Source organism: Zosterops lateralis (genome assembly GCF_965231275.1).
Source record: "Zosterops lateralis genome assembly, chromosome: 1".
NCBI classification, from domain to species: domain Eukaryota; kingdom Metazoa; phylum Chordata; class Aves; order Passeriformes; family Zosteropidae; genus Zosterops; species Zosterops lateralis.
Genome location: NC_139762.1, coordinates 6166101 through 6190811, shown reverse-complemented (window position 1 = coordinate 6190811; position 24711 = coordinate 6166101). Strand labels below are relative to the sequence as shown.

The 24711-nt window shown below is 38.5% G+C and overlaps 1 protein-coding gene across 1 annotated transcript in view; it reads left to right on the top strand.

The window, feature by feature from the left end:
* Window positions 1–23570, top strand: part of LOC310916119 (sodium channel protein type 5 subunit alpha-like) — a gene marked incomplete at its 3' end in the record, with an annotated part of 84146 nt that extends 60576 nt beyond the window's left edge. Inside the window, exons 8-28 of the mRNA XM_083873411.1 lie at window positions 480–537; window positions 1225–1366; window positions 1822–2019; window positions 3045–3227; window positions 3848–4117; window positions 4964–5090; window positions 6891–7129; window positions 7472–7672; window positions 8444–8797; window positions 10461–10895; window positions 11786–11932; window positions 13021–13141; window positions 14094–14248; window positions 14894–15067; window positions 16063–16161; window positions 17641–17919; window positions 18510–18563; window positions 19491–19632; window positions 20199–20299; window positions 20709–20979; window positions 22372–23570. Of these exons, the coding sequence (XP_083729537.1) occupies window positions 480–537; window positions 1225–1366; window positions 1822–2019; window positions 3045–3227; window positions 3848–4117; window positions 4964–5090; window positions 6891–7129; window positions 7472–7672; window positions 8444–8797; window positions 10461–10895; window positions 11786–11932; window positions 13021–13141; window positions 14094–14248; window positions 14894–15067; window positions 16063–16161; window positions 17641–17919; window positions 18510–18563; window positions 19491–19632; window positions 20199–20299; window positions 20709–20979; window positions 22372–23570 (4949 nt within the window). The remainder of the gene's footprint in view (window positions 1–479; window positions 538–1224; window positions 1367–1821; window positions 2020–3044; window positions 3228–3847; window positions 4118–4963; window positions 5091–6890; window positions 7130–7471; window positions 7673–8443; window positions 8798–10460; window positions 10896–11785; window positions 11933–13020; window positions 13142–14093; window positions 14249–14893; window positions 15068–16062; window positions 16162–17640; window positions 17920–18509; window positions 18564–19490; window positions 19633–20198; window positions 20300–20708; window positions 20980–22371) is intronic.
* Between the last annotated feature and the right edge of the window lie 1141 nt (window positions 23571–24711).

Here is a 24711-nt window from a genome sequence, read left to right as displayed (position 1 = left end):
ACAGGTTGCCCAGAGAAGCTGTGGCTGCCCCTGGATCCCTGGAGGTGTCCCAGGCCAGGTTGGACAGCGCTTGGAGCAGCCTGGGATAGCAGAAGGTGTCCCTGCCTGTGTCAGGAGAGTGGAATGAGATGAGTTTTAAAGTCCCTTCCAACCCAAACCTCTCTGGGATTCTGCGACTGTTTGAGCCTGTGCCTTCCAATTCTTCATTTCCTTCATACAGACATATCCAAAGTGATAATATCTTAAAAAAATCTGCATTAGAGGACTACCTTCAGTCTGAAATCCGTGCATACACCATATGCATGCTTATAAACGAGGCCAGGGCATCCTGCAATCTGGTGCAGTCATTGTGAGCACGGGAAACCTGTGCACTCACTCTTACAGGTCACTGGTTACTCATCACTACTCACATTAAATGATAGAGGATTCAGGCTAGAAAGTGCTCTGGGTTTAATTTTTTTTCCTTTATTTTTTAATAGATGACTTTGCTAAGAAAAGTGGGACTGTGGATATTTTGCTGTGTGGTCCTGGTGCTGGGTGAGTGCACTTAAGATTATTTCTCCCTTGGAAGTTTTCTCTGCCCCAGTGCTCCTATGTTTGCTCAGTCATGTGAGACAAAAGCAGAAATTCCCAGCTTTCTTTGAATGCAAAAACAGGAACACAGAAAACAAAGTATAGCAAACAGTCAGATAAGTTAAGTCTGGTAGGGAATGAAGTATGAACTTGCAGTTGGCTTATTCAGATCTAAGAGGTCTTTTAGACTTTCCTGAAGTGTTGTCTTTCTCTTTCCCATGGATGTATGAGAGAACTGAAAATGTGAAAGATCTGGGATATAGCACAGGACAGACACAGGACAGGACACACAGCCTCTGTGAAGGCTCATGAGCATTAAACTGGAAAAACAAAACACAGATTTTGGAGGGCAGGTTTGGGCAAGGAGGGAGATGTGGCTGCTTTGCAGTGAGGGGCAGGGGATGAGGACTGGTGACGAGGGCGCTGTCCTGGGATGGTGGTCTACTCCAGCCTGTCTTCTTCCTTTGTTTCTGGATTGTGGGTGCTGCTTTTTCCATCCCTCCTTCCAGCCAATATTACCTGGAGCAGAAAATTGTTTTGCAGTCTAATGAACTGCAGAACTGAAACTTAACCAGAACTCTTACATAAAGCTGAAATTTTCCTTGAAATCTGCACATTTATAAGAGCTCCACTTTTTGTTATGAATTCTAGGGTCTGTCCTCCTGGCTATAAATGCTGTAAAATTGGGCCAAATCCTGATCATGGTTTCACCAGTTTTGACACATTTGGCTGGGCTTTTCTTTCCTTATTCCGCCTGATGACCCAGGACTACTGGGAGCGTCTGTACCAACAGGTACCAGTTTTGTGCATGGTTCAGAACTGACCTTCATTAGTTGGAGCAGAAAATGTGTAGAGAGGACAAAAAAACCTCAAATAAAAGCAATAGCTGCAAGTCATCGAGCCCATGCTTCCCTTCTGTCTGTGATGCCTAGAGAAGGGATGCTGAAGTGCTTCCCAGCCCTTTCACCCTGCTCTTGGAAAAAAGTCCTAAAAGGGTTCTGTCCTTCAAAAATGTAAGAATGCCTCCTTGATTGTCTTCATGGGATGTACAATCAATGATTCACATGTGAGGGTATAGGAGGAGGCAGGAAGACAGGGAAGAACAGCAAAGAAATTTCTAATTCCATTTAAACTTCCTAAAGCCTTGTGTCTGGGAAGCTCAGTGCTTTTAAAGAATATCATAGACACCTTGAAACCTATTTGGTATGTTTTGTGGTAATGTTTATCTCTGGGGTGTGTTGCTTGCAGACCCTCAGAGCTTCTGGGAAGGTGTATGTAGTCTTCTTCATGATGGTCATCTTTCTGGGCTCATTTTATCTAGTCAACTTGATTCTGGCTGTACTAAAAATGGCATATGAGGACCAGAACAAGGCCACCATTGCTGTAACTGAGGCAAAGGAAAGGATGTTTCGGGAAGCCATGGAATTACTGCAGAAGGATCAAGAGGTAGGTAAATTATTCACTTGCAAGTGTTTGTCTCATTCTATTTTTGGTCATGTAGCCTGGTTTAGGTTGGAAGGGACCTTAAAGATCATCTCATTTCAAGCCCCTGCCATGGCCAGGGACACCTTCCACTAGACCAGGCTACTCAGAGTCCCATCCTGACATAAGGAAAAGCATCACTCCTTGTGTACAGCTGTATATAAAAACCACTCATGGAAACAGGAGCAAGTGATAAATTATGGAAATTAGTGATTCCTGGATCTGCAGAACAGCTCCTTGTTCAGCTGTGTATGTTTCTTGTGAAACAATTACTTTTATTCTGGATAAAAAGCATTAAAGGTTGATGTGACTTTAAGAAAAGCTGTATTTTTTAAATCATAAAATTCCATCAACCAGCAGCTTTCAAAAGAAAATGTTGGTTTTTAAATTCTTTTTTATACTATTTTGGGCTGCTGAGCAAAGAAACATACACCAATTCTGCTGGATTAACATCTGAGCCAAAACCTATTGTAGTTGAATGAAAAGTCTCTGGGTAACTTAAATAGCATAGAAGTTTCTGGAACAAGATACTCCTGTGTTTTTAAAATATCACCCTACATTCAGCATGGGAAGGAAAATCATCCACACTGTGAATATAGTCCACAATGAAAAGAAAGAATTTTATTTGAACATTTATTTTGGGGAAAGGATATGTTCTACTGCATTATTTTCAAACTGAGCATTTTTATTGTAAGCAAATTTGCCATCTGGAGGAGTAGGAGCTATAATGTGATTATTTTGCCTCTGGCAGGCCCAGTACATGTGATCGTATAACACACTGCAAATAGCAAATTGTTCAGTGTTCCATATGTTGGAGAAACTCTCTCCTCCTTCTTTTAGCGTTGTAATATATTTGAAGATTTTTAATGAGCTTTGCAAAACATAAATTGTTAACAGGAAAAAATAATGTAGAGCACAGAAGTGCTTTCTTTCTGCTTTTATTCAAAGCACCCAGAAAAATATTATGCATGTTTTTCTTTTAATTTCAGTCGCTGGGTATTAAAGAGATTGATATCCCATCACTGAGCTCCTTTGAAGCCTCTTCTCTGTCACCCAAAGAAATCAAAGAAAGGAGCAATAGGAAAAAGAGAAATAAGTCACTGGGGAGAGAAGATAATGAAGAAGAAGAAGAACTTCCCAAGTCACAGCTCCCAGACAGTCAACGAAAGCTGGTAATCTATTATCTGAATCTGAGATCCTTACAGCTTTTCTAACTTTAATTTAAAATTAATGGCTTGAAAGCATAATCAGAATGCTATTACGAATATAGATAATTTTTAAGTCTTTAAAAGAAACGAATTTGAGGATAAAAAATAATTAGATGTAAAAATTAATTTGAACAGAAAGTATTATAAATGAAGGATGAAAGTAAAGTTTAAAAACTTAAATAAATTATCAGTAGCAATGAGAAATAACAAGAAATGAATGACGGTCAGAACTTAACTTTTATACTGTCATTCTCTGTGAAAAAATTCATACTTAAAATTTCATACTGTCATTCTCTGTGAAAAATTTCATGCTTAAAATTTCATACTTAAAAAGTTCATACTTCAAATTATATGCTTCAGTATAAAGCTTATCTCAAAAACAGTTGGTACAGCTCATAAAGTTTTTATTATCTGCCGTTGAGAATCTAAACATAATCCTTCCCAAAAAATGTAAATCGAGTAAGACTTTTGGACTTGCAGTGGTTGACCATAAACCTTATGAAGCTCTAATAATTTACAGCTTCCCCAGACTTTCTCTATGATATTTTGCTGTTCCCTCTGTTTTGCTTTCCCTGGGCTTCCAGTCTCTCCTGGGCCTGGTGTACGGCCCCAGCGCCGGGCAGGTCACGCGTCGGCTGAGCCACGGGAGCGTGTTCAACTTCCAAATCCCCGCTGCAGAGGCTGGCTCCAGAGGGGATTTTGGTGACACCCACAAACCCCGGTGCCGGTCCCTGTCGGGAGCACAGATGGGAAGAAGGCCCAGCCTGCAAAGCCAGAGGGGCCACAGCTCCCACCCTGCCACCCCGAACTGCGCACGGAGCGCCAAAGCCAACAACGTGGACGAACACCTCGGGGTGAGTTTGGGGATGAGAGGAGGGAGCAGCAGGGTGCACAGCCAGGACCCAGTGTCCTCTGAGGGAACCACGCTCCCACCAGTCATGGAAGGCTCAGGAAAGGGGGATTTGGTAAGGAAAAATGTATATTTTTTATATATTTTAAATATATGCTTTATGTCGTGGTTTGTCGATCGGTTGTGAGGTTGGGGTTTTTTTGTTGTTTTAAGAGTTTTGCCTAAATGGCAAACAGTGATGTGAAGTCAAGCAGACTGATGTGAGAATTCTTCAGTTGTCTGTAGAAACTGGTTTTTAATAGCCTGATACTCCCTGAAAATTATATTTTGGCCTTCCTGTTGTAAACCTTATGTTTCTGCTATTCATTAATTGTACTCACATAGTTTGAAAGGTTCCTAGGAGTGCTGAAATTACAAGATACCCAAGAGTCTTTTCATCCTAAACGTTGCCCAGTAATGTAATTTTGAATAATACCTGTGATTTTTTTTTTTCCGTAGCCCCTTTAACATCATGCAACAGATTTACCTGTAAGTTCCCCCATTTGCACTATTTATCCTTTACCTCTCTCCTATTCCATCAATCTCTTGAGTAACTCCTAGGCCTATTTCCCCTCACACACCCATTTCCAAGGCTGTGCTTGCCCCATGTTACATGCCTGCAGGATCCATTCACTGCAGCCCCATGACAGAGCAGGACCTTCAATCTCACCAACTATTACATCTTGTAAAAACATACATTTATTTGGCTGCATGTCATCATTTCTATTAACTCTCACAGTTACCCATCATCACATCTTGGCTCATTTCACTCCCGTGGTATCTCCCTAATCATGTTTACTTCTCTGAGCAGCCAGCTGGGCATGATGAGAGCAGCATGATACATTTACCTCCTCATCTGTCAGTGGAGTACTTTAATGAGGCTCTTCAGAGACAAAGGGCAGCAAGTGTAGTCAGCATAACTACCAGTGTCTTGGAGGGTAAGTGGTTCCTCATTAAGTTTATTTCAACCCTAAAGTAGTGCTACCATGAAAGAACAAAACATATTTCTTAAAGGTTAGCAGAGATTTGTAGGCGTTTAGTTGGGAATTTCATTGTTAAGTTGGACTTCTTTTAGAAAAAAAGGTGTTACACATTCTCTGCGTGCTGGAACACATCCTTTGCCTTTTGTTAAAGCTTGTTTTGTAGGACAGAGAGTGAAGGGGTTTGGGGTGAGAGTGGGTGGAAGATATTTCTGATCATCTGACATGCAGGACTGGGACACTGTTTTCTCCTCTGATTTCTGTTGTGTCAGTGGCAGAATTCAGAGGATTCACAGGCATGCAGAATTCAACAATTAACAAGATTATGCATGTAAAACTAGTTGTGGCAATTCTTTGACATTGAATATTTAACTTCACAATTTTAGTCCTTTATGTTACCTTCCCATGTGGATTTTTGGTGGGAGTTAATCAGCAACAGTTATTTTGATGACTGATAGTTTTGTTGCAGATCTTGCTGAAAAATTTCAGTCCAAGTTATTCAGGATGATGAACTTTTGTTTTCTTTTGGCCCTTTTGAGGAGCTCTACCACCAGTCCTTGAACCACAAATATGGGATTGAACAGGGGGGTACCTGTGCAGGAAGGTCCCTTTTCCTAATTTTTAAAAAGATTTTTTTCCTGGGAGAATCACGGTTGCAACACATCCAGTTGAGCTTTGCCTTACAGTGTATTTCTTTAGAGATCTGGGTTTTGCTGCACAGTTTCAGCTGTGAACTGGGGTGGAACAGGACTTGTGGCTCTAGTGGAAGACAAAAGCTAGACCTGGAGTGAGGATTGAGTCAGAGTGATCACTGTGGAATAAGTGGTGTACGGTGCAGGTGTAGGTGTTGAGCCTGGGGGAGAAGAAATGAAAATTAAACAGAGGGAAGAAATAAGGACAGGCCCAATTAAGAAAAGAATATGAGTCAGATCCAGCTCATCTATTGTTGAAAAGCTTCCAGGTCCCTGAAAACCAGATGAATAATTCCTAATGTGGTTGTACTTAAAGTTAGCTCCAGTTGGTCAATGAATTTGCACAGGACTTAAGGTGGGTCAAAAGTATTTTGAAGGGCTCATTAATATTAACGGTGAAGAAAGAAAAGCTATGAGATTAGATTTGATTAAAAAGATGAAAATGACAAAGACAAAGCAGCTTCTGTCCCAAGTTCTCCTTGTGGAAAATGGAGATGTGTTGAACTTGCATCAGCTGGGAAATGGTGGGTGTGACCTTTCCCATAGAAAAGGCCAAAGGCCAAATTTCAGGCAATTTGGATTTGCCAGAGTCAGAATTCCCATGTCTACCATTGATTCTTTAAGCTGCCTTGAGAGTCAAGGGAGACAAAAAGTTGTTGGGTGTGACACAGCCATTGTCCCAGACACCCTTGTGGGGACAGGGTGGAAGGGCTGTACCTGCTCTGTTGTCCTGCAAGAGCATGAGGAGCTGTGGTGAGGCCTCTGCATCACAAATACCTGCATTGTCAGATGATTGTAGTAGCAGTCTGAGACAAATAAAACCCTTTCCAAAGGCTTTTGAAGGAAATGTTCATGAAAGAATTTGGAATCCAATTTTCTCTGAATTTTTGTTTTCACGTTTATCAGCTGATGTAAGAACCACATGAATGCTAAAAAAGTGCAGGGAGGCTCTGTGAGAGATGAGAGATTTCCTTTATCTTCTCTGGTCTTTTGAATGCTTGAAGTTGTTATTTTACCATCTTGCTCAGTGGTAACTAATAATAGAAGGATTTTCTTCTTCATTTAGAACGTGAAGAAGCTCAGCAGAAATGCCCACCACGCCTGAAGAACTTTGCTTTAAAGTATCTAATCTGGGACTGTTGCCCACTTTGGTTGAGGATCAAGGAAAAAGTGTCTGCTTTCATAAAGGATCCATTTTTTGACCTCACCATCACTGTTTGCATTGTGATGAACACTTTGTTCATGGCACTGGAGCACAATAATATGTCACCTACTTTTAAATCCATACTTAAAATAGGCAACTTGGTAAGCAAATTCTCAGCTACATGGCTTTTTACCGGATTAATTAACTGTTTGATGTGTGTTTTGACTTGAAACATAAAAAGTAATAGTAAAAAATAAAAATTGGCAAACCCTGCATTTATAAACTTTATTTCTAACGTAGAAGATTCCCAGATTTTTTATACACTTTGGCATGCTCCTGAGAAGGCAGAAAACAATCCTCCCATTTTAATTAAAAGTGCATTGGGACTTCATAAACATGGGTTTTATTAATCTGTCCATGAACGTTGTTTGAGGGAACATGACCTAGAGATAAGATAATTTTATGGCTACTTGCAGGCTAATGCTACTGTTTCTTTGTCACAGGTTTTTACAGGAATCTTCACTGCAGAAATGATCTTAAAAATCATTGCTCTAGATCCGTATTACTATTTTCAGCAGCCCTGGAATATTTTTGACAGTGTCATTGTCACACTGAGTTTGGTTGAACTGGGTTTCCCCAAACGCAGAAGCAGCAAAGAAATGCAAAAAGGAGGAACCCTGTCAGTTTTACGATCCTTCAGACTGGTAATGCTTCATGCATGCTCAGTTGTATGAAACTTTATCTTGTGAATTTAACAAAGAATACTTCTGTAGTTAGGAAGCAAGAAATGATTTTTTTCTTTTTTTTTTAACCCTATTGTTTTTATTTCCTCATCTTGGCTTTAAGAAATGCACTCAAACTCCTTGTGATGTTAGTCAGAGATTAAGAAGTATATTTCTTTTGAATTCACTGAGAAATATTCAAAGGAAAAAATGTTCCAGAATGGAGATGTTCTAAAACTGATGCAAATAATTAAAAATAGCACAGGAAATTAGGAAACAAGTGTTAGAGTACAAACAGAAATAAACAATATTTAAAGAGAGATATGGAAATGATGTTAAGATATCCACTACATATACTGAGGACTGATTTAAATTTCTTTATCAAAATATAGACACTTTTCATAGTGCTACAGCAGCAGTCCCTGAGCTTTTAGTCCTTTGTTTTACATGTAAATCTGGCACCATAATCAGCATAAAGAGCATTGCATAAACACCTGCCTGTGTGGCCAAGTATTTATCAAGGTCTCAAGTTAGTTTGGTCCTTTACAAGGTGATTCGTTTACGTGTGCAGTGTTGCCCAGTCAAAAGAAAAAGTTATCTATAAATACTTTTAAAAAGTATTAATGTGCCACAAATGTTGCATTGCTGGAATAGTTGAGCATATCAGTAATTTGGTTATTGTAAGATTTGCATGGTGCAAAAGATGAGTTATCTCTACCAATGTCTAACACTATGTTTTATGTTGCTACACAGCTGAGGGTCTTCAAACTGGCAAAGTCCTGGCCAACTTTAAACACTCTAATTAAAATAATTTTCAACTCCCTGGGAGCACTGAGTAATCAGTCCCTCGTCCTGGCAATCAACATTTTCATTTTTGCTGTAGTAGGGATGCAACTTTTTGGGAGAAGTTATGAGTTCAACTGCCATAAATTAAGCAAAGGCTGCGAGGTACGCTGGCACATGATGGACTTTTTCCATTCATTCCTCGTCATTTTCCGAATTCTGTGTGGAGAATGGATTGAGACCATGTGGGACTGCATGGTGGTTGCTGAACCATCACTGTGTCTCGTTGTCTTCCCGCTGGTCATGGTGGTAGGAAACTTTATGGTAAGTTTCGCAATGTGTTCTGCTCTTCATCCTGAATGTGGTGGATTCCAGTTAATGGTTGTTCTGACAACAAAAAAACCCCTGTTCCCTAAAAAGAGGTGCAAAAATTACCTATGTGTGTTATAGTCTGCAAAATCCTCTTTTTCCTTTCCTGTCTGTATTTTCCCATTTTGTGAACTTTGCACACAGCATCACTTGACCTTTTCATGTGGCAATGTGACAAGAAATACCTTTGCAGTAAATACGCTACAGGCAGCTATGTTCCTTCACATCTTGGGATTTGGATGTAAATAATCACTGAGGCTTATGGCTTACCTGCTTGAATTAATTAGGCCAAGTGCTTAAGTCCCTCTCTAAATCAATTTTATTTTTTTTTAAGACCTCATGCAAGTACTGAATTCTTTATCAGCAAATGGCAGAATCTACAGTGCTACCAGAGAAATCAGGATTATTTTTAGGCATCTCAAAGTACATTTATATCCAACAGCTGGATTTTGCAATGGCATAACCTACACAGCCTCAACACACTCTGCTGGGACATAAGGGACAGCCTGCCTTCCTTGGTCCTGTGCTGTCCATGTCCTTTCTTGATGCCCAAATCATAAATATCTTCTTTTAATAACTTTGCTCCTCATGTTCTTCATTCATATGCCAAACTTCTCTTAATTGTAAAAAAATTCTGAACATATTTAACTCTAGACAGACCTTTATGGGAAATCTCTGCTCTGTGGCTGGATCCTAAATATGTATTTAATGCCTGTTCCAAACTGCAAGGATTGATGTCAGTGATGAACTGCTGTGAGTGAGATTTATATCACACAATGTTAACTGTCAAGCAATGAAGTGTTTAGCCCTTGCTTTTTGTCCAGGCTTTCTTATGGTCCAAGGAAGCAGAGAGAGATATCTGGGACTGAGATTTATTCCAGCCTAAAGTCAATAACTAAGACAGATGGGATGAATTGATCTCTGGAGAGCTGACATTCTCCACTGCCTGTGGTCCTTGGATGGCTCAGGGGTGTTATCTGCCCAGTTCTGCCATGATAAAAGTTAAGATACAGGGATCCCATTAGAAACCAAAATACTAGTGAAATTTTTAAATTATCATATTCCCTTAAAAGCAAACAAACAAAAAACAAATGGAGGTTTAAAAATTGTTTGAAGGTTTCTCACTTTAAAAATGAGAAATTTGAGCTTCTCTTGGTTTTGATTTTTGTGATAATGTGGCAGATTTGAAGAAATTTCTGGGCCTGAATCTGATCTCACAGAATTTTGGAAGTATGTCCACAGAGGCCTGATTTAATTCTAATTTATAGAATGAAAAGACAATTATTAAACTGACAGGATATGAGTCTTTGTTACTACTTTAACCTTTGAAAAGTTTCTTTCACCAAAAAAATGCATTTGGCACGTAGATCTGTTTCCTCTTGTAGTTTAAATTAAGTTTTTTGAGAGGAGAGGAATGGGAACATTGAAACTTCTGATAGAGAATTTGATTTCGTCAACCACAATGTGATCAGTCACCGTCATTTCCTTATCACCTTGTTTTGGTTTGCTCAGGAGAGACTGAACTTCGGTAGCACCTGTGTTCTTCAAAGTTAGAATTCAAATGTTAGACTCTGGACTTTAATTTTTTTATTATTATTATTATTACAATTGCTTTCAGGTTCTCAACCTTTTCATTGCACTGCTGCTGAGTTCTTTTAGTGCTGGCATTCTGCAGACAGCAGAGGATGATGGAGAGATGAACAACCTTCGGATTGCCGTCGCTCGGATCCGCAAGGGATTCCACCTTGTCAAGAGCGTGACGTGGGATGCCTGCTGTAGGAAGTTTAGGCAGATAAAGAAAGTGCACAAGAAGAAAATCAAATTGACTGCACAGAACTCACTTGGGTTCAAGAGTGAAGAGACAAGTTGTAAAGAGAATTACAATAATGAATGGATTGAGAAAAACAGTGACAAATGCCCAGGTCTTGAAGATTTAGTTAGAAATCCCAACGTATTTGTTTGTGTCCCTATTGCTGAGGCAGAAAATACAAGTGAGGGTTTTGAAGATGATGATAAACTGAGCACATTTACTGAAACAGAATGCAGCAAACAGGTAATGGATTTCTTTATTTGTGTTGGAACAGTAAAATTGTGGAGAGAGATGGAGGGAGGGATGTGCAGGAGAAGATGGTCTCTAGCAGAATAGGATGAGATATTTTGGTCAGTTTCCAGAGTGTTGCAAACTTCTGAGCGAGAACCAAAAGTAAAAATATTTTTATCAAGGGTAAATCATCACTTGGAGCCTTTTAAAATCAATATTCTTTAATTCATAGTTTTAAAAGAAAAATTTTGCAGGAATTCTGGCTGACATGCTGTGGTGCACACAGGTAATTGTGGCAGTCCTTGGTGAACCTGGATTTTTTTAGTGTAAATATTTATGAATAATATCAACTGTTCTGGTATTATTTGCACAAAAGGGCAAAACCACATTGTCTACATACAGAACATTATCCTGGATTCAGAATATGAATTGATAGCTCTGATCCTTACTTCATGTTTTTCCTTGCTGTGTGTAGTATGTAGTAATTATTTGAAGTGGATGGGACTAACTAAAGACTGGGTCTACTAAGGACATGTTTTTGATGCTACATCATATATTTACCCTATTTCTTTGTGCTCTATGAGTTTTTCAGTTCTGTTTCAATCACAATTGTCATTCTGGTATCACAATTTCCCATCCTAAATTTCCCTCTTAATTCCTATGTAAGATTTCTCATTTAAGTTCTGAATAGATGGCTAAAATGTCTTCATTTGCTGCATGTCTGTTGGGGAAAAGTTCTATCCTTAGGTAAAATGAGAGACACAAAATGATCCTTTCTTATAAATTTTGTCTGGAGAGTCCGAATTTAAATGAGATTTTTAACTTATTGGTTTTTTCCCTCTGATGTGTATGGCCCCTAAAAAGGCAAAAGAAAGCTCCTCTAATCCACAGATTAATTTCAGGATGAAAATCACCTGAGGCAAATGGGATACAGAGCAAAAAGTTCAGGCAGCTGGAGTAAAGGATCAGGATTTTCTTCTGAAGAATTAAGTGTGCTCTATCTAGGAAAGGACAGGAAGGGTGAACTCTCATCACCAGAAGAAAAAGAGGTAAAAATTTAATTTTTTTTCAGTGATGTTGACTTTCCAATACTGGTCAAACACAGGCATATTCCTGTTCAGGGGGTTACCAGAAGCAGCTCTGAACTTCCAGTACCTGGTCTGGCGGACAAGAGCCAATACTGGAGCTGGAATTCTGTGAGCAAAATCAAAGGGTTTCTAGGTATTTATTTTAAAGAAAAATATAAGTACAGGAAAGAGAGCATGTAAAAATGGGAAAACTATGATGTAATTTTGGTAGCAATTATGAATAATTTATAAAATACTCTCTGATACCTTCCATTTATTAAATTCTGACTCCACAAAACAGGAGGATTAAGAAAAAAAAGAATTAAAGAGAGATAAGCTTCCGTGTGGGAAATTCCGTCAAGTCTGCCTGTGTCCTTAGTATCTTGGATTCAAGAAACATAATGTTTGAAATGAGTTTCTCTCTATGTCATTAAAGATCATTGTTACCAGATTACAGTACTTTTAAAATAATTTTGAATGTAGAATACATTCAAAGAAGTAAAAAACAGCATTATGGAAATATGAAAGAACAAAAACATAGAGTAAGTAATTGTTAACAAACTGCTGACTCATAACATATTGTCTTTGGTTTAATGGGATGGCAAAAAGCTTTGTAACTGGAGAACACAGGGTATGATTCCAATTTCTGCTTCCTAAATACTGTCATGGGTGCTCAGTTCCTGGCATGATAATGGATATATTTATCTGTGTGTCCTGTGTGAAGGCATCTTTCCATGATTTCATGGTTTTAACTCAAGTAATTTCTCCCGTTTTGAGAACGACATTCACTAATATGCAATTTAAAAGCTCTTCCATTTCCCAGCTGATTTTCCCAGTTACATCTGGTTCATGTAGATATTGGAATTGTAGAGCTTTGGCCTCTATTTGAATGCACATATTGATACTTCTAAGCTTATATCTTTTAAAATCAGAAAGTGTTTTCCATTACCAATAGCACTTGTAATATTAGTACATAACAAAGCTTTAATTTTTAGTTTTATTTATTCATTTATTAATTTATTCATTTGGATTTGAATTAGAAAGAATAAATAACTGATATTATTGGGTAGTTGGACAGTTTCAGCTCTTCTGCCGCCAGCACAGTGGATCTGGCAAATCCCAAAGGTGTTTTAAAACAGATTCCAGAATTTTCTGAAGACTTCAAGACTCCAGAGCAATGTTTTCCAGAAGGTAAGACTCTTATGGTTTCACTACTGGGAAGTGAGAAGAGGGAAAACTCAACTTGTTTCTCTACTGGTGCTGAGCCAATCGGGTCAGATTATTTTTAGTTAATTTTAGTTATCTGAAAAAAAGCTAAATAGTTTTCCCTATCTAGTCAACACAGAGACTGAGACACCTGAAAAATAAAACCCTTTCCCCTAAAAGCCGATTGCTTCCAAGACATGGGCAATGGTATAGACCCCATTCTGATAAATAGGATTGTGAGGTGAGATGAATTTCACTCAGTTCAACAGCAACCGAGTCACTCGGGGTTTCACATAAAAAAGTGTGCATGGAATCAGGTCTCATGTAGCAATGGTCACAGCAGTAAGAGCATTCCTTGAATAACATTTCATGAACAATCTCAAACAAAGGAGTGAAATAAGCAAAATAAGCTGTTAAGATTATTTCAATTTCTATAAGGTGATGATTAGAGAATTGCAGAATGACTTGGGTTGGAAAGGACCTTAAATATCATCCAATAATCTGAGGACTCTTTTCAAATCATCAGACAACATCTAGCTTTGCAAGTTGTTCTAGGATGTATTAAGAACTTTTATGATTTCTTCCTACCCTAATATGTAATGACGCTGGCTTTCACAAGATCAATCCTGACAAATTTGATGCCTTTCTATGCTGGGGTTACAGCATCTCATCTCTGCTTTCCCAAGAGTGAACAGAAACTGAGAATGGCACTTGTAACATCAAAACTCTTCTTCCCATGGCCTTGAAGTTTTTGAGTCCCAACAGCAGATCAGTGAGAGCCTGTCCAGTGTCTCGGAAATATCTTGAAATAATGGAAGGTTGTCCAAGGGGGCACCTCACCTATTTACATACACCTATTGTATGTAAATTTTCCTGGCCATGCCTTCACATCCATGTGCATTCCTTCCCTGCACTCACTGCTGTCTCTCACTTGCAGGATGTGCTCGGTACTTTCATTGTTGCCTGGATAGATCTTCAAAGTTTGGAGGAGAAATCTGGTGGAATCTGAGGAAAACCTGCTACCAGATTGTTGAGCATTCTTGGTTTGAATCCTTTATCGTGTTCATGATTCTTCTGAGCAGTGGAGCCCTGGTTGGTGTAGCACAGTTTCATGTATTCATGAAGGATTTTTGGCTTTAAATTGCACCCAGAGAAGTTGTTCTTAGCAACAAACAAAGTGAATATCTTTGAACTCATTATGAAGGAAAAGAAGAGTCTTCAAATAGCAGTCTTTTATTCGTCATTTTAAATATTGCGTACCTATTATTGATATTATTAAAAATTATAAGAGAGCATGAGCTAAGCTAAGAATATATGAATCTCAGAAGCTGTTTCTCTTCTGGCTATATACTGGATTTTTCTCAGGAAGTTATGTCACAATTGTGAAATATTAAAGAGATTTTATACCATTAAAACAAACAAGTTGGGAAAAAATTACTTAGTTCTCTTCAATAGATATAATTTATGCTATAAATTTCTAAAAATATATACAGTCCTCCTAGGATTTCATTGTGCAGAAAGGATGCATCCACAGGGCTGTATTATATAGAGAAAAAGAAAGAGAAGGCACAGGGAGAATTACACTTTTATCAGCTGGCATAGATTTGAGTAACAAATGGTGTTCAGATCTGTATTACATGAAATTGAATGATAAAAGGGTCTCAGTGTTGCTTGACTTTAATTTTACAAGGTTAATTTCTGATTTTTCCCATTTATCTGTATCTATTATGAATTCAGGCATTTGAAGACATCCATATAAATAAGAGGGAAAGAATTCAAGCGATTCTGGGATTTCTTGATAAAATGTTCACTTTCATCTTTGTTCTGGAGATGCTCCTGAAGTGGGTGGCTTATGGCTTTAAGAAGTATTTCACCAATGCCTGGTGCTGGCTGGACTTCCTCATTGTAGCTGTGAGTTCTGCCTTTGCTGTTCTTACACAGCATTAGCAGCAGAATCCCTGATTATTTTCTGGATGTAAATTTCAGACAGTGCCCTTAACCCCTGCAGCAGTGGTGTCAGGATATTGTACTCCAGGCACCTGTCTTGGTTTGGAAAGACAGGTGTCTGCCAGGGAAAGCTGGAACTTCCCTTGGAATGGAAAATATAAACTCCCTCCCTCTCAGTTATTACAATTTTGAAATTAAGGGAGATTTCAGGCAAAGATATGGGAATGGGAGTAACAGTCCTTTACTGGGAATATTAAAAAATACTAATGTAGTAGGAAAAAAACCAAGCAAACAAAAGAATCCTAGAAGCACTGACCGAGTCAGAATACAACCTGACCCCTGTTGGTCAGGGTGTTGGTGTCAGTCCAATCAAGTCCTCCTGCAGTGACAGATGTGGTTCTGTTGGAGCAGAGATGACTCTGTAGAAGGGTGTAGTTTTTCTCTGAAGGTCCAGTGGTGGTGAGATGGGTCCAGCTTTCCTCAGGGAATCCAGAGGAAAACAGGGTGTCCTTGTGTTCTGAATCTCAGGTTTTATCCAGGTAGGAATGTTTGGCTCCTCCTGCTGGCTGGAGCATCTCCCAATGGGATGATGGAATTGTATCAGCCCTGCAGTGAGCCTGGATGGCCCATGAACAGCAGATATCCCCTGGAGGGAGAGTCAGTCCTGGAAGAGATAAGAACACTGCCCCACTTGGTTTTAAGAACTGGCCCATTAACAGAAGACAGCTGCCCCTCACCCTCTGGAGTTATGAGGAATGGGTTATACATGAGATAAACACCTCCCCAACCAGTTTCAACAGATGGCAAATAGAATACACATTTTTGGTTACATATTGCAACCCAAGGCAACACCGAAAGCATGGTTTTGTTTGTTGGTTGGATTTTGGAGTTTTTTAACAGAAATAAAGGAAACAGATGACAGGACATTGCTAATACTTTTCCTTTGTCTTCCCACTCAGATCTCTTTGAAAGACCTCCTTGGCAGGAACTTTGGGCACATGAAATCTCTTAGGATTCTGAGACCCTTGAGAGCACTGTCACGGTTTGAGGGAATGAGGGTAAGACTGATGGCAAACTAAAGCTTGTCAGAACTGATGAGCACATAACACATTTGTTACTCATCACTGTGTCTTTATGACACATGTTCATGAAAACATGTTCACCCTGGGTTCAGTTTAGAAACTATAAAATGAATTTTTAAAGAGACCCTTGGTTGAGCTCTTCTGTACTTGGGCATTCCTTATAGACTTTCCAGGAGTGATTGCTTCAAGTGCTGTTGAAACTAAAACTGGCCTAGGTGGAACTTTGTTCCATTGCTGTTCAGACATTCTTGTGTCCCTGTCTTACTGAGATAGGCAAAAAAAGTAGAGAATAAGAACTGCGAGAATAAGAATTGCGTGAGCACAATTGTAATTTTTGAAATCTGATAGCAAGCTAACTCAGAGGAAAGAGTCACTTCAATTTTGAATGTTTTTTACTGGATTGATTTATAAAAACTGTAGCCTATTAAAATGTACTTTGCTCAAGTTATTGCTTCAAATAGAGTTCCTTCAGAAAACAAAAGTGTTTGTCTGTAGAACATTAGATTTTCTTTTCCCATCAAAGGAGCACATTTATTTATTATTTTTTATTCTGGAAATGAGACTGAAAATTCTGTGGTTGCAATCTTGACACCATAAAGACAGAGAGAAATATCATTAAATTAATCATCAGAATGCATCAAAATTTCCGTATCTGGAGTAAATTTTGATAGTAAAACAGGTGATATCATACTTTCTGTCTTGCTATGAAGAAAGTGTGTGGGACAGTCGCCAAAAAAAACCTTCACAAAGCCTTTTAATTTTTCTGCTGGTCCATGAAGTTTTTATTTGCTGCTTCATAGATGAGTTCACTGCCTTCACTGTGAAACTCAAAGAAATGTTCCCACCATTCCCTTACCCAGTTTTTTTTAAGCAATCCGTTGTGTCTTAGCATACATTTAAAATCTGCATAGACACTTTTCGGTGGTGGTACAGCACCTAGCACAGAAAATGTACCTGGCTTATGGTTATAGACACCAAACACAATCATAATCCACTAAAAATAAATGAAGCAAATTACTAGTGGAGAATTATTACTAGTCCTTTCAGGAACTACTTTTGACAATCTTAAAAATAGTCCTCTGCACTAGTGCTCATGGATGAATACTTCTGAAATTTTATGTTAATAAAGTCTAAAACAAAGAAACAAATAGACCATGCTCTATTCCAAAAACAAGGAAAAGTTAAAAAAAAAAAAAAAAGTAAAAAAATAAAAAGTGTAGACTTACATTTTAGTGGTAGTAGAGTCTCACAGCAGACCAAGAAGAAGTATCAACTACTGCTTTGAAAGTCTAATAGATAGTAAAGATATTGTTCAAGGTCCTCCTGCCAGCTGTGACTAGTATTTACATGGAAAACATCAGGTTTTTGTTTGCAGAGATGACCAAGTGACTGCTTACAGATAGCTGGGCTCATCCTTTTTCTGAAGAAAATTTTTCCTCTCCCTTTTCATCCAAGGTTGTGGTCTATGCCCTCCTGGGAGCCATCCCTTCCATCATGAATGTTCTGCTCATCTGCCTCATTTTCTGGCTCATCTTCAGCATCATGGGAGTGAACCTCTTTGCTGGGAAGTTTTGGAAATGTGTCAATATGACAGATGAAAATTCCGAAATAAATAGCAATATCGATAACAAAAGAGACTGTGAGATGTATAACAGTACTGGAAAAATATTCTGGGTCAACGTTAAAGTCAATTTTGATAATGTTGGCTCTGGCTACCTGGCTCTTCTTCAGGTGGTAAGTGCTGCTTGTCCTCAGTAGCCAGCAGCTTGTCAGATGGGCTTGACCTTTTGTCAGTTCCTAACTCATCTCTGAGGGCAATGCAAGGAGTGAAATATCCTGCAGTTTGCTCTCCCCTTGTAGCTGGCTGTTCATGCACACAAATGGGAAAAGGGGGACAGATGAGACCCTGCTGTGATTTTGCAGGTGATAAAGGAACATTTGGTGGGCAAATGCTGTTGCAGCCTCCACCAGTTTCGTGATCCTGAGACTTGGAGTCCGTCTCAGAAGGAATTCTGGGGCAAACAGTAAACCTTTCTGTCAAAATGCAGATTTGTTCAGCCATGAGGATTGCATGGCCTTTAGTGCTGTGCTGATGAAGGTTTGCTCTGTCAGAATCCTAGGATAAAGTGTTTGTTTCCCTCTTGAGAGCTTTCATATCCTTTCATAAGGCTGAGAATGCCACACGCAGCAGCCAGAGCTCGGTGCTTTGTGCGTGTGAGCATAGGAAAGGCTCTTCCTTCTGTCAGTGTTATTCAGATATTGCAAATTATGTGAAGGCTTTTAAGGTCAAAGTTCAACACATTTTCCATAATCTCTCATTCCAGGCAACGTTCAAGGGTTGGATGAACATCATGTATGCAGCAGTAGATTCACGAGGGGTCAGTCATTGTGATCATTTTTTTGTCAATGCTACTGCTTTCTGCAAATGCAGTATTTGTTTTGCACTTCTAGATCTGCTGTTTGTCTGTGCTAAATACTACCACAAATTATTTTTTGTCAGATGATGTAAACATTTAATCTGCAATTGACTCATAGTATCCTAAAGCTTCTCTGTTGCAATGGGGAAAGGGTTTCTGCTGCAGATCCACCCATTTACACAGAACAAAGTATGACTTACTAAGGAAAGAAAATGAAATATAGAGAATCTCTCAATTTTATTAGTATTTCAAAGGAATAAAAGTATTTTAAAAGTGTTTTAGTATTATAATATTGCTATTATTATATATTGATATTATATATAAAATATAGACAATACATAATACATAAAATATGAAAATAATAATAATAGTATTTTCATAGATTGATATATTTATTATATATGTTTATATATTGGTGTGTTTTAATGTCTTTCTTCTTTGTTCTTCAATTTGAAAAGTTATTTTTCTTCTTCCAATTCTTTTTTTTATTCATAATTGCCATCACAGAAGATTTTGCTAAGAGAAAAAAGAACAACTACATATCTAGGCTAAGAATTTTAATGGCAAGAGATTGGCATTTTACTTCTACATAATTTGGTTGATTTTTCATATACTGAAAAATTTATAGCTCCTGTTCTTATTAGAAAGAACCGGACTGGTGCTTCTGCAATGCCTGTAAAAATCATGTCAAGAATATTCAAATAAAATTTTGTGTCATGCACTAATGGTAGTTTTAAACTATACTACTTTGGTCACAATTAGCAGTAAGGCTATAAATCTCAGTTCCTCCTGAAATCAATTTTTGAGAGCAGCTTCAATATGAAGATTTTTCTGAACTGGGCTCACGTTGCTGTGTGTTATTTCTCAAGTTGCTTCTTATTCTTGCAGAAAGAGGACCAGCCAAAGATGGAGAGCAATCTGTATATGTATCTCTACTTTGTGTTCTTCATCATCTTTGGATCTTTTTTCACCCTGAACCTCTTTGTTGGTGTAATCATTGACAACTTCAACCAGCAAAAGAGAAAGATAAGTGTATTGGTTGTGCTTTAGAGAACAAGGTCCTATACATGGAATCTAAAACTGCTACTGAGCAGTTATTATTAGAGCATTATTAATTAAGTTACAAGAAATTACTTTCTCCTTTCTCTTCCCCTCTAACCTGAACACCTAGATCTTCCCCAGACATTTCAAAGCCACTTAAAATTTCACTCCTCTTGAGGAACTCAACATGACAGGAGATTTTTTTATTTAGAAAGTTGTCTCCTACAGATGCTCTGATGAGTGTGAGTGATTTGGATATTCAGCAAACCCTGCACATGGGAAGCCAGGGAAAGATTTGATCCTGTCCATGTTTTTTTGTTTGCATGCCTTTTAAGGGAGCTGAGTTTGAGTGAGCTGAGAAGTGAGCAAGACTTCTATTCCATGAATGGCTGATTTGTGCCACTGATTTTTTGGACACAGTTACACGATATGAAAAGAGCCAGTAACAGCAAGGTGTAAAAAAGGAAGGAATGCCAGTTTCCAGATTTTTAGATATTTTAAGTACAATAGTTTTGCTTCTCACCAAATAACAGTGACATTTCTTTGTATACTTAGGTGGGCAAGATATCTTTATGACAGAAGAACAGAAAAAATACTACAATGCAATGAAAAAGTTGGGATCCAAGAAACCTCAAAAACGCATTCCAAGACCCTTGGTAAACTGAATTCTTTATTGGGAAAAATGCATTGCAAAAATGCAATTGAATTAACTGAAAAGTGCATGTATTTATATATTGCATATGAATTATTCATATTGTCATTACATTGATATACAGTGCTCTAAAGTCAGTTCCACACCAAAAAGTTGACTGAATTATTTTACAGGTTAAATATTAAGTTTTCTGCATAAATATTACCAAGTTTTATATTCACCTTGGTACTGATAAAACTTCAGGATAGAAAGAGATTTTTAATGTCATTTTTGTACGCTGCCTTTCTCCAATTTCTCTGACTTCATTGTAGCTGAATGACTTTGCGACATAAAAATTGGAAATGTTGGAAACATGTATGGGTGGGTACTCCTTATTTTCATAACTGATGTCAGATATATTTTTCCCCCTCTAGAACAGATACCAAGGTTTTCTTTTCGACATTTTAACATCTCAAATGTTTGATGTTATCATCATGGGTCTCATCTGCCTCAACATGATCACAATGATGGTGGAAACCTATGAGCAAAGTGAAGCGAAGACAAACGTCCTCAGCAAAATCAATATAATGTTTGTTACCATCTTTACTGCAGAATGTGTGCTGAAATTGCTGGCTCTGAGGCAGTACTATTTCTCAAATGCCTGGAACATATTTGATTTAGTTGTTGTTATTATGTCACTTGTTGGTAAGTAAAATTGTCTTGAAAATTCTTTACTATATCAATTATTATTTTTTTACAAAGAAAAAGAAGTAGCTAAAATGTATTAACTGCATCTAGTAATTGAAATGTAAGTTGTAGTACTGTAAAGTCTTAAGGAAAAAATAAGCAACCTCCCTCAAGATTATATGAAATGAGATTTAAAACAATTCCTTTAGTAAAAGTGTGTATGTGTTTATAATGGTTCTTTAGGGGTTTGGGGTTTTTTTTTGCTCATCTGAAACACAGAATGAAAACCCCATCACAGCAGTATCACATTACATGATGATTTCCATTGTCACCAATTTAGTACCAACTAAGAAATATTCAATCAGATCAGTTATTGGGTTTTGTTATCTGTGCTTTGGACAGATGACTGAAATATATAGAAAAATAGGAATACTGGTATAGGTATAGGATAGGAAGGCTGGAATTAGATTATAACCTGTAGAATTCAGTTTCTGTAAATTCAGGCATTGCTGACTGAAAATAAGGGTTCACACTTTGTAACACAATAGAAAAGATCACCAAAAATATATTAGTTTTTATTTGAAGGCATTGCCATGGAAGAATGGGGTAAAGAGCTTTGTTGCCAATTTGAGCTTCCTGCCAATTGAACTATTCTCAGGGCTAGTACTGCCCTAGCAACAGGCATTTAGGGGAAGAGGGATATTTCATTTCTTTACTGTGACTCATGTCTTGGGTAAGTAAGATTCCAGAGAGATTATGGCTCTTTCATGAGAAATTAAGTTTCTGGATTGTAAATACAAAACAAGTATCCAAAACAGCTACACTTAGAAAAGACAAGCCTCTTCTAGTGCTGCTAGATGACATTTATTTCATTCAAACAAAGAAAAAATAACATCCATGTGTAGCTCTGTCCCTGAGTGAACCAAAAGCCATCCTAGAGTGGCATGCACAACTTCTGTGTTCATTGCTCTGTTTGCTTCTACATATCATGCCTATATGATCTAAATGATAATCATGACATTGCATTATATCTTGTTTCCTCAGTTTAGGCTTAGTGTCAGTATTTGAAGAAAAATGTAGAAGACAGCTTGAATCTGCTGAAATATTCATGCAGCCAAAGTCAAAGAAAAGCATCAGCCATCAAGTGTCAACTGATACAGATATTTGAAATTGTGCACAGAAAGTTCCTTGTCATTTTTAGTGCAACAGGGCCTGTCCTCTGATGGCTGAAGAATAATAATAATTGTTGATTTCAACAACTATTATTTCAACTCAGCTTCTCCTCAGAGTTATTCTGGTAGGGCTGGACAAACACACATCAAATATATGTGAGCCTTAAATATATTATCATTCCAGCCTCTTGACTAGGAAAAATATGATATTCTAATGAGTTGTTATCCTCCTTTTCAGCCTTACTGCTTTCCAGCATTGGCCAAGCCTTTGAACATTTCTTACCACCCACACTCTTCAGGGTCATTCGCTTGACCCGGATTGGGCGGATCCTGAGACTCATCCGGGGAGCCAAAGGAATTCGAACTCTGCTCTTTGCCTTAATGATGTCCCTACCTGCTCTGTTCAACATTGGCCTCTTGCTGTTCCTGGTCATGTTCATTTATGCCATTTTTGGCATGGCTAACTTTGCCTATGTGAAGATGGAAGATGGCATTGATGACATGTTCAACTTCCAAACCTTTGCTAACAGCATGCTCTGTCTCTTCCAAATCACCACGTCAGCTGGCTGGGATGGTCTTCTCAGTCCTATTTTAAACACTGGGCCACCATTCTGTGATCCAAACATAAAAGGTACCATAGGTGAATGTGGTAAACCTGCCGTAGGTATTATTTATTTTGTAAGTTACATCATTATATCATTTCTCATTGTTGTAAACATGTATATAGCCGTAATTCTGGAGAACTTCAATGTTGCCACTGAGGAAAGTACAGAGCCTTTAGGGGATGATGACTTTGACATCTTTTATGAAATCTGGGGGAAGTTTGATCCTGAGGCAACTCAGTTTATAACTTTCTCTGCACTTTCAGACCTTGCAGATGCTCTGCCTAAGCCTTTGCGTGTACCAAAACCAAACAGAGTCGAACTCACAGCAATGGACCTGCCTGTGGTCAGTGGGGACAAGATACACTGCTTGGACATCTTGTTTGCTTTCACCAAGAGGGTGTTGGGACACTCTGGTGACCTGGATGCATTGAAAGTACAAATGGAAGAGAAATTCATGGCTGCCAACCCATCAAAACAATCCTACGAGCCAATATCCACCACGCTCAGCCACAGGCAGAAGGAAGCGTCGGCCACGGTGATCCAGCGCGCCTACAGGAGCCACCTGCTCCAGCGCTCCCTCAGACAGGCCTCCTACCTGTACCAGCACAGAACTTGCAGCTCTGACACTCTGGGAGAGAATGCTCCAGAAAACAAAGGTCTCATTGCATCTATGCTGCGTGCAAATTATGGCAGGAGTCCCAACAGGTCTGAAACCTTGTCCTCAGTGTCCATCCCTCCGTCATACGACAGTGTCACAAGAGAGAGCAGTGTCCATCTCGTGGTTGAGAATGGAGAAATAATGGGCAGTCAACAGTCTCCAGACATTAAGTAGTTTATCAGTGACAAAGCTGTTAACAATATTTTTAAAATTTTCACAGATGATGATATTGTAAATACGTGTCAGAGGAGGCAGCCTCCCTATGAAACCAGGTCTGTGGATGATGATCAGTTAATTATGGCAGCTGAGAATCGTGGCCTTTGGCTCTGCTGTCTTCAGTTTTCTTCAATATTTAGCTATTCAGAGAAAGGTTTTGGATCTGTTTGATCAATGGCATCTCACTGCAAAGCAGGGCCCGTGGTACCTGGGTGCTGTGACATGTTCACAGCAGTGATAGGCAACCTCAGCTGATATTTCCCCTGTACGGGAAGCAGAGAAAAGTCCAAGTACCAATGGATCTACTGGAGAACAGAAAATGAATGTCACTATGAGTATAAATTGAGGAATGGACAGGAAATAAAATCTATTCCACTCCTAATTGTTACTATCATTATAAACCTGTTTAGCAAACTGCTGATGATTTTATTTATTTTATTTTATTTTTAATGTATGGGGACAGATGTGCCACAAACATAGATCCTGCATGATCCACAGGTATTCCACAGTGTAGTGGACTTCTTCCCATATGATCAATATACAGAATAAATCATGGCATGTATGTTATCATAGTTGCGTTACTGAAGTTTAATGAAATAATAAATACAACTCTTAGTATTACAGAAGTCATACTGAACAGAGCAAAACCTTGCTTTATGTTTTGCCTGTGAGGATTATTTTTTTTAACATGGTTTCCTCTGGCGGTGAGGTGAAGGCAGCTCTACCATCAGTCACCCCATAAAAATTTGTGTTTATTGCATAGTTTCCTCCAATTTCTCCTAACGGTTTTGTGTTCAAGTTCATTCTTGACAATGTGGTAGAGAAGAGAAACAAAAAAAAACCTGGCTGGAAATTGGTGATATCACTTCAGCCACTCCCTTAGACACCAGAAACCAAGGGTGAGGAGCTCCACATGGGACCCATGAGAGGTGTCCTTGTTTGTGGTGATGAACATCATCCATGGCCATGGATGTTTCCCTTTGGAGGTAGGAGACTTTCTTCCTCCTACCTGTTTTTCTCTGAGAGGAGAACCAGCCTTCTCTCTCCTGCAAAGGTTAGAAAAAAAAACAAATTATGAGTAATGTAGGCAATTAGGAAG